This window comes from Egretta garzetta, unplaced genomic scaffold (assembly GCF_000687185.1).
Source record: "Egretta garzetta isolate BGI_Z169 unplaced genomic scaffold, ASM68718v1 scaffold113, whole genome shotgun sequence".
Classification (NCBI taxonomy): Eukaryota; Metazoa; Chordata; class Aves; order Pelecaniformes; family Ardeidae; genus Egretta; species Egretta garzetta.
The window spans coordinates 1,521,848-1,532,490 of NW_009259115.1; the positions used below are offsets into that span (position 1 = coordinate 1,521,848).

General features: G+C 44.4%; 1 protein-coding gene across 4 annotated transcripts in view; it reads right to left on the minus strand.

Annotated features, from left to right (window-relative positions):
• Positions 1-1,271: 1,271 nt before the first annotated feature.
• UBE2F (ubiquitin conjugating enzyme E2 F (putative)) overlaps positions 1,272-10,643 on the minus strand; it is an 83,105-nt gene continuing 73,733 nt past the window's right edge. For 2 of the 4 annotated variants that reach the window (XM_035891080.1, XM_035891081.1), the window contains one exon: positions 1,278-3,456. In XM_035891080.1, the coding sequence (XP_035746973.1) occupies positions 3,406-3,456 (51 nt within the window). In that variant the 3' untranslated portion in view covers positions 1,278-3,405. Of the gene's footprint in view, positions 3,457-10,643 lie in introns of all 4 variants that reach the window. The other 2 variants (XM_035891084.1, XM_009635478.2) reach the window with 2 other exon arrangements.

The window sequence follows — 10,643 nt, forward strand, 5'->3', positions numbered from 1 at the left end:
CACTGCATGGGCACCCTTTGGGGCGGCACTGGGTGCCCTGAAGTGGGTTGGGGGGCGGGGAGGGAGGGCTGACTGAGTGGCGCCTGCCTCTCTGAGGCAGCAGGGTCCTTGGGGGTTGCCTGGGGGGCCCTGGGTTGGGCATGCTGAGGGTCTGCCCCATCGGCAGGCTCCAGGAGCGGGGTTGGGTCTCCTGGGGGGACACTGAGCAGCATCTGGAGTGGACCCCTGACCCCACCGCTGGTCTCTGCTGTCCCCAACAGCTCCAGATCCTCTTCAGGGACTCACCAGCTCAGGGAGGGGTCCCTCAGGGAGACCCAGCTGCTGTCCCTGCCTTGGCCTTCACATTTCCAAAGAAACCCCAAAACTTCACACGCCAGGCAGTAGGATGCCCAGCCATCCACCTGGCCCACCCCAGGCTGCCTGGTCCCGACTCCTGTTCCTTTTCCAGGATGCTGAAGCATTTTTTTCCTTTGTCATTTGATATTTGATGCATTTCTCAAGGGCAGTTGAACAATGAAGAAAAAAAAAAACCAGCATTATTTGATGGGGAGCACCCATGCTCTGGAGACTACAGTCCCAGGAAGAGCTGAAGAGGCTTTCTGGAAGATGGCTACCTGCCTAGGATAAAAATAAATTTAAAAAACACCTCAAAACAATAAAAAAGCAGCAGGTCGTTCCAAAAGCTGCATGGGCATTACAAAAGCAGATTCCTGCATAAGCACTATTTGCTGACTGGCCACAAGGGAAGGTGACACTTTGGGGACGTGTAGGAGGAGTTTGCTTTCTGCCGTGGCAGGGGCCCATGGGGGCACAGGATGGCAGCGAGCTCCCAGTGAGATTTCTGCTGAAGCATTTTGGCCACATGCGGTGAACTGTGCCCCCCCCAGCACCGTGGGGGTTGGCACTTTGGTGAAGGCAAGAGATGGAAATGAAGGTTGTCTGGATAGAGTATGCAAATATATATGTAAATAGACATAAATATAACATATATATACACAATATAAATAAATTTATATATTTATTTAAAAAAACACAGCTCCTTGTGTTCAGGAAAAAATACTTCTGTTTCTTTTCCCGGACTGTGAGCTGATGATGGGCTCTTCTAGGATGAGGATAAGGTGCAACTTTTCCCCCCCCCCGTATTCTGGATGGGAAGAAACCGATGCTTAAGCCTTCTTGTACCATATTTAATAGTACCCCAACTTGAACATCCTGCTCACCTCCTCTAGGTAAGCAAAAACATTGTGAAGGGCTTATACAGCAGGACCATACTGGGAGGTGGGGACTGGCCTTGATGACTCCATTTCTAGGGCTGTGCTCACAGAGGCTGCTGCTCCCCCAAACCTGCTGCCTGCTCCTGGCTCTCTTTGGCAGGACCCTGCCTCTGCTCCACCCGGGGTGCAGCTGCAGTGGCTTCCCAGGAATAGCAGGGAGCCAGGCGTGGGTGACAGCCCAAGGAACAGGGACTTTTACCTCTGTTGCTGAAGGGTGGAAGGTGATAAGGGTACCAGGGTGCCGCTATAGCAAGGAGTGCTGAGCTTCATTAAAGCAAACTGGTTCAGTGGTTTAATAACAGAATCTTTCAATACACAAAAACTGGACAGATTTTCCAACCTTTCTATTTTTGCAAGTGCCTTATTCCTTACCTTCCCTGACATTACTATTTTGGCAGCAAAGATCTCTCACCGCAGTTGCCTGCTTAAAATAATATGCTGATCTGTGTTTCATTTTAAGTAGACACGGTGGCAGTATTATGCAAAGATGAAGCTCATGACAAGGCTCTCCTCCTGCATGCCAATCCCTGCATTGCATTTCCCTGCTTTCTCAGACCTCCAGTAACACAAACAGGAGCCGTCAGAGAAAAGGCACAGGGAAAACTTAACAAGCAAGGCTGCACCATGCTTAAAATTTGCAACCCAGCTCTGCCACACTAACGATGGAGATAATTTTGGTTTCCTTCAGTGCCTGCAGGGAAAAAGAATGAAGCATAATCATTTGGGGGGGATAAAAAAACCCCACAGCAGTCAAAGCCCAACCATCACACACACACACTTGCTCCGTATGAAACCACACAAACGTTTATTTCTATGGTTTATCTATTTATAAAAGCTTGAATCGGTTCCATTGCACCTCCCTCCGCGTGATCCCACGAGCGAAATGCATTTCGGTCTCTGAGACTACACCAGCACGCCCCTGCCCAGCAGCCCCGGGCACAGCCTGGGCCAGGGGGGAGCAGCGGGGAGCTCTGGCACGCGACAGGCAGCAAACTTCTCACAGCATTTACTCTGAAGTGATTCCTGAGGTACATGCTACTCTCTTCTGAAGGATCTCTGCTTGCACATACTAGGTGTTTGATACACAGCTACTTACAGAAAAGGCAATTACAGCATCATATCCTTTCAAATTACCAAAAAAGCCAGGTGTGCACAAGTGTTTAAAAGAGGGTGCAGTGCGTTATTATTCTTGGCTGCATTATTAGTCATTCACTTTCAGTGCAGAAGTTTGAAGAACACAATTAGGTGTTCTCCAGGTAATGGTGCTTGAATTTACTTTCATCAGATCGAACAGCATCTGATGCTCCCTCACCACATCCAGAGCGGAAAGCCAAAGGCAGATTTCTTAAAAAAATCTCCCTTTCATTAAATTTTCACAGGAATATATAATATATATAATATATATATAATTTTACTAATACTACACATTTACTTAAGTTACAGATTAGCCTATATTTCTTTTAGCTACTTCACACAATGAATAGAAACAAAAAATACCGTAGCCCAAACAGGAGCTGAAAATAACAATGTAAAGTTCCAAACGTGTGACAAAATCCTACTTACATTAAGCATCATCAAGCATTTCAATATCAGAAGTAGAATTTCATTCAGCACTTGCATTCTGGCAAGCTCTAAGCCTTAGCTGAATGACTCTTGGAAAAAAGCTTGTATTGTTTCCGCTCAAAGGCAACAGTATTGTGATTTGGTTCACAGGAGACCATTTTATTGCCAACTTGAAGTGTTCCAAAAACACACCACCTTTACTGTTTGGTTTTTTTGCCTTCCCCCCTCAAAACTAGGCAAGAGTTAAAAAAAAAGTGTAATTACAATTTCTATAGTGATTTCTTTTAACTTCTCAAGCGTATCTCATCAACAGGATATACAGTACAGTTCAGAAGAGTAAACATTTTTAAAAGTAAGCAAACAACTTTTTCCACCAACATACACAATTTCTTGCTGTATTTATGCTGAACTCTCCTTTTAACATGGACAAGTTATGAAGTTAGTTTTCTTCTTCAGTACAACAAGGACACAGGACTAGTACAATCCGGGCTGGTTTTGTTGTTGTTGTTGTTGAAGTTAAGGACAACTCTCGTGTGGAAGCCATGGTCCTGCCATCCATCTCCCTTCATCATCTCGCATAGCGCTTAATGTAATCTTCAACTTTATTCCGAAAGTCCTCCTAGAGGAAGGCAGAGTCAGAATTACCCCAAGCAAAGGACTGCAGCGGCGGTGGATTCCCACATTAGCACCAGTAGGGTCAAATTTCCATCAAGCGAAAAGCCCGCCGCTCTCCCCGAGACCCAGTACACGTTTCCAACATGATGTGCAAGAACTGATGATGACGCTCGAGTCCTTGCGAGCCGATGTCCGCGATCTGCCAGGGATCTCCTCTGGGGACTGAGCTGAACAAAGAGTTTACCACCACCAGCTATCAATGTAGGCACAAACAGCCTGCGGCTGACAGGTGCCGCGAGGCCAGGGCACAGCAAAGATCTGGCCGTGGTTTTAGAGAAGGAAGGGAAGCTGTCCCCTACCGGGTAAGAGAGGCAAGGCTACGGCAGGAACTGTTGCAAAAGCTGCGTGCCCTGAGGCAGCTCTGTCCCAAATGCTCATTCTGGGCTCCCCCTGGTAACTGCACAGTATCACAGCTAGCACATAATTAAGTATGTAATGAGTCACTGCTTTTTCCGTTTTTGTTGTATGTCATACTCTAGAGAATTAAAAATTCATCATCCAAGCCACTCGTTTGTTAAAGTGGTTCGGAGGGAACACGCTTACACCTGCAGCCCTCCACAGAAAGCCTACGGGACTATTATAGAACCTCTGTAACTATGGAAAAGCACACATTTCTGGTAGTTTATAAAGCATGGAGATGCTGAGCAAGAGAAATTCTGACATACTTTCCTTGTTTGATACTTGTCCAAGCCAGGATATCAGACAGATGCTACATTCCTGTAATGTTATGCTCAGTCTGAACCTTGCCTTGTGCGCTTACAGGCTGTTACTAAGTAAGTTCAGCACAAACACATTGAGTGGCCTGTGCTCCGGAGTCAAGAGGGGGGTTCACAGAGAGTGCTTCTTGCTTGATTTCCAGCCCTCAGTTTTGCATGTTGGCTGGAATAGAAAACATCTAACACACACAACAGATGAAGAGGTTTTGAATGTGGAGTCCTGGTGCCTGGAGAGCAGGGGCCACAGACACACTGAAATCCTCTGCCCAGCAAGTCAAGGCTCTGCTTTTACTAGGAAGGGCACAAAGTCCCACTGCCACGACCTGAGGTATCGCAGCAAGGCATGCTCCTGCTTTACACAACGTCCCTTGTCAAAGAGAGCAGCTCCAGGTTTGCGGATACATAAAATGATGCCCTTCGAACACATACCGAGTGTTCCGGCACAGTCCATTCAGCAAAGTGCTAAATAAAATGAAGCTTACAGACAGAGCAGCAGTTCATGAATTTAATACCCCATGTAAATGATGGCCATTCATTATCAGGTCTTTTTTACTTTTTTGTTAACAGTAGATAAAAGCTGAGCACCGCAATACACACCATGACTTGGTACTAATACTGCTAAGGTGGTCTGAAAAGTAGCAACTAGCCACTTCTAACTGTGAAGCTTGTTTTAAAAACAGGGATAGAGCTGCCTTCCCTTGCAGGGGCATGCATTGACCCATTCTGAAATTTGAAATATGTTGTAAGATACTTAAAACAGAAACAGATATCGAAGCTGAAGTGTCCCCTCCCCAAGCTAACTTTGCTTGCCCCTAGCTTGACTACATCAGCTGTATGTCCCCCCTTTTTTAATAAAAAATTGATTTCCCTCCATGTTTTCATCAGCATTTAGCTATACACTAAAACTTTTGCTAGACATCACATCACAGCAGAATAAAGCAGTAACACCACCTTTTTTGCTACACCTAGCCTTGGAATGCATCGATATTTCCTTGGCCCCAATACCACACGTCAAACACTTCCCCATCAGCTCCCTTTACTATGGCTTGGTTTTCTGCCAGTGAGTTTTTCTATCAGCAAAAGGATAAAGGTTATCTCACGGTTAAAGTACCAAATGAAAGGATCAAAAGAAGAACTATGACCCATCAGCAACGCTGTCCATGATTTTGTTTTCCAACTGATAGAGTGTATGAGAAAGATGTCCATGAACTACATGCAAAGCGCTCTGAACCTCAAAGAAGTCTGAAACACCGTTTAAGGCCAGAAGTATAGGCGTGGAAACAGAAGTATAAACGCACTTTAGGGGAAAAAACACCCACCCCTAATGGCTCTTCTTAAGAGAGGTACAGATCTGTGCTCTGGAAGAAATAAAAGCAGAGAGCATAAGTTAGAAGCATCCATTACAGGGAATCACTACAAGATGCCAACACCTTGACATCGGGCAGTAGGAGCCCCGGTGCGGAGAGGAACCCTGCAAGGACTGACTGCTGAAAGAAACCAGCTCCTCAGGACTGCAGAAATCCCTTTTTTTTTCCATAGAGACAGGCTGCCTGCGCTTCTTAGGAGAAAGGGAAAGGAGCAGATACCTTGGTACAATACAGCACCTGCTAAAGGCAATATTCTGCGTAGTGACTTAACTGCTGCAAGTGCACCCATTTCCATGCTCATACAACATTAAGTGTGCAAAGAACTAATGCCACAGAGCTAACGTTGTCTTCATTTTAAGTAAGATTTCAGATAGCGGGCGACTTCAATCCTGTCATGACAGTTATGATAGCCGAGTACCGTGTTGCAGTGTTTTTGAAGTAACTAGTTACAAACAACACATCTATTAGAGCACTTCCCAGGTCTCAGGCTGCCTCAGGCAAGAATAATCTCTAGGTACCCTGAGTCTGTTAAAGTATCACACAAACAAAAGAAAAGGGACCTTCTGAATTTGTTTTCAGCTCCGATACGTTGATGCAAACTAGAACAATTACTCATAATGGCAAACGATGCTGGAAACCTCTCATTTACTGGTTGCAATGGTTGTTCTCACTATTATGGACTGATCGCTTGCAACAGCAACACTTGTCATCAGCCTGTTCTTGGGCACCCACAACCTTAGAGCATGTCGGTCGCAACACTGCGCCTGATACATGAAGCCTCTTGGACTTCCCTACTCTTGTGATTCTCCAAGAGACAGATCGCAAAAGAAACTGGGCAAAGAAATACCACTGGACATGCAGTAAGGCCAACTGCATCTTCACTGTACTGACAATATCTAAGAGCAGTGCAGTACAGGCAGATCAGAGCATCCTCCACTTTTTCACCCATACCTTCACAAAGTTTTTAAATTGGAAGATGAGCTCTTGGCACTGACTTAATAGAAGCAGGACCTCAGCGGAGAAGGAACGCTCCAGAAATCCACGCCGTCACTTAGGCTGACTTGCCAGATGACGGAACTGACAGCGTTGGCAAGAATACATTAACACGGTGCTTGCTGCATGTGAACCTGGTTGCTGAACAGGAGGTTCTCATCCCATAGCTATAATATTCCATCTTCACATGCCATATGGTTTAACAGTTCCTGATTAACAGGGGGCACTTTTCTATGTGCACATCTGTTTATGTGCAGTACTGAATAATCAAACGTAAAAAAATTAATCAGAGCAGCGCATACTCTGCATTATAAAGAGGCATACAGAAAATCCTGCTAGGAATGTTAAGGGAATGAAGAGGGACCCCAGTGGAGCTGGAGACGCATTGTTCACCCAGCTCACGGATGCTGTGTGTGCAAGCACCCATCGCCACGCAGTACAAACCTGCCCTGATACTCTCTGTGACACAAAGCAGTGCATTTTACCCTCTCAACTTGCCTTCAAGGACAGATTTTAAGTGTAGGACTACTAGAAACGTGGGCTACAAAGCAGGTTGTGCGAAACACCTACTCTTATTAAGAAAAAGAAAGCCAAAGCCTGCTCACTTGAATGGAGCTTCTTTCACCAATTCTTTCTGCAAGAGACTTCAAGGAACTTTACCCAACCCCAAGCCTGCATTAGTGCCCTGAGCCCAACCATCCTTTGATGCCAAGACAGACACTGACGAGAAAAAGTATACCACATCTTGGTCTTGATGCTGAGAGGGAGAAGAGTCAAGAGGTTTGCTGCTGGAATTCCCCCATCATCAAAGCAGTTTGTGTCAATGATCTTTTATGTGCCTGCCAGAACACTCATCTAACTGACTGTGGTGGCTGCTTTGCCCGGTGGGGCTCCTGCCATGTCCCTCTGGACCTGGACCATGTCCCACTGCTAGCTTGGCCAGAGGCACAGCTGTCTGCCTCTATGCCAAGTAGTGTCCCATGTCATCAGAGCTGTCAGGCCAAAGACTGATGAAAGGGGAGAGCGTTGACTGTTACTGTGATGTTTTACTACAGAAGCACTGATGCTGTAACACATGAAATGTCATCAGAAACAACTCAGCCAGCCATTAAGCCCTGACAGGCTATCAGTGAGCACCTGGAAGAACTGATGAAAGGGGAAATCTAATTTTAAACTACTGTCATTTACCCTTCACCAACCTCACTGTACAGTATTACCTTCACAGATTTCAGGATAGAAGGCAGATGGAGTAAGAGGCGGACAAAACTGCCCTTGGGTTCTCTGGAGGTGTGCTGGGTGGTAGGGAGGAATGAGGCTTGGGTTTTTATCTGGGAGCAGTACCTGCCACCTTGCCTTGTCTAGGGTGGAAGGACACACAGATGCAACCGGAGCGGTCTGTGCCTGGTGCTAAGCCAGGAGATAGACCTCCTCTGTGCAAAACAGAGTGACACAATTCAGGGGCTTAAATTAGGCACTAGCCTCATAAGAAGTATGGGAAACTGAAGCTCAGACATTGCCAGTATCACCTTAGCATAATGGCCATCCCCATCACACACCACAGTAACAGGACGGACGGTACAAGTATCGGATTACACAATTTAACAAATGCCTTTCCCATACCTTTTAAAGGAAAAAAAGGTGTATTATGATCAGCTGGGAATAGGAAACTAATAAAAATGTAAACAAACCATCATAACTCTAAGCATACTCCAAAAGAGCACAGCAGGTCCTCTCCCAGCTCCAGCTGGATGCTAAGAGGTACAGATGAGCCCAGACACAGTGCCGCAGGGACCGCCCTGCCCCATGTGCCACCCTTATAGCTCCCAGGGCTGCAGCATGTCCCCCCTGCCCCACCTTCAGATCCCTGCCCTATCCCAGTCCTCACCCCGCATAAGCAAGACCCTGGTGGAAGTCCAGCTCTGAAGGTGCTCGGTTCTCAAATCCATGTATGAGAAGAAACCATTTAAAATGTGAGAATTTATACAATTTTGGAGCAGACCCAAAGCAGCTTTGCCCTGAGCTGCGATGAGGTGAGAGGGAGAGAAGAGCGATACACAAGTAGCCCTGTGGGAAGTATTTGCTGCATGAGTAATGCTGGCCAAATCGCTGCTTCATTTGATGAAAGTCATATGGGGACGATCAATCGAAGGGGAATTCAAAATCCATCAGTGTATGAAGAGTGTGGAATATAAGCCACGACATATTTCACAGTATCTTTAGCTGAAAACTGGGTTACAGCACAGACCATAAAGTTAAAACATACATCCTATTGAACTTCTCCTGGGTGTATTTTTATACTTAAATAAAGAAGGTTTGTATAAACAAAAGTTTAACAAATAACCTTAAAGCAGATAAATACATATACGTATATTTTTAGTAAGAACTCTGGCCAAAGACATCAATTTCAAACAGCTTAACTGATTTCATTATTTTCATCCGTACAGTATGTTCCTACCAGACAGCATGATATGCGCAAAGATTTGCATTAAGAAAATATTAAAAAGCAAGTCCTTACCTAATTAGCTGCAGATAAAAAACCTCTGACTGATATAATATTAAACCAATTCACTGAAATCTCAGCTGATGAGATGCTTAAAAACATGCCACACTGAAATGAGATTAAAAAAAACAGGGCAGACTATAAAAAGTTCTTACTACAGGATATTTCACACCAAAGGCACAAACAACTTCAGTACCTGGCCACAGTGATAATTTATCACAAATTATGTATATTTGAGGAGCACTTGGGAGAAGATATATAGACAATTATGGAAACAAAAGGAAAAGAACCACCCCAAAACCCCAGAAGAGAAAGAGTCTACAATTTATAAAACCATAGTGAAGCACACACTCAAGAACTAGGTACCTTTTTGAAAACTGGGGTTTGACCAGATTTCACTCCTCTAAGAGATTATTTTTTCAACAGTTTATACTGCACTGAATTGTACTGATTAACTGTTTATCTACTATTAAGCTTTTAATTGGAAAAGAAAGAAGATCTGCTCAGTTATCCAAAGCAAACACAATACTTCTCTGTGACAGATACCAGAGAAATTTGGAAAAGGCGTAATGTAAACTTTATCTCAGGAATTTTTCTTTTTGATTTGAAAGAATAAATGGTCTTCTGAGCACCAGGAACATGACGTTACTCAGCTGCAGCCAAAGCTTTAGGAAGAAGATATAATAATCAGGTAGCTTCACCCATTCGCTCTATGAATTATATTTAAAGCAACCTTTTATTTCTTTTCCATTTTGCAGGAAATAATGAGTATTCACGCCCATCATCACCCACACTCCCACTCCCCTTTAAAAAGGAGCTGAATGAAATCTTTGAGCAATAAAAAAAAATCTCAAGTATGAGGTGTTTTTCCAATTCATATTCCTGCTTTGCTATCATTTTCCTGTCATTGTTTTATTTAGCTCAGCCTCTACATCATCTGGAGGATTTTCCGAGCTCTGTAATTAAATTTTATTTCTATGAAGAAAGATAAGAGCGGGGGGTGAAAAACCTATACACAGGTATCTCCCGCAGGCTCCCGTGCTTAGCAGGTGCAGTGGAAACTGCATTGATTTTTGTGGCCCATGTTCTCTACTTCGTATTTTAAACACCTTTTCTAGACATCAAGCAATTCTGATTTTGTAAAATGATGAGAAAATGCTTTAGTAGATCTCTTTGATAGCCAAGTCCTAAGGGAAAAAAAATGGTGGCATTTTTATTGCAAGCGGGGCAAAAAAACATACCCAAAACCCACCACTGTTGGTTTTACTGTGACTATTTGGAAAAAAGCAGCACTGTGGGGAAGAAGAGAAACACTAAGTTTTGGGCCTTTTTTTAAAAATATCTGTAGATATAGGCAGGTTACAGAATTGATGTGAAAAGTAGTGACCTGCCTGCTGGGACACTGCTCTGGGGAGAAGGTAAAGATGCATTGCAATGATAGAGCAAAGCATTAGCGTGCTGAACATGAAGCAGCACATCCATTTGTTTGAGATTCTCAGATCCTAGGTAGGAACCATTTCCCTCATGCTTCTGCAAACGAGAAATTTGAAGAAAA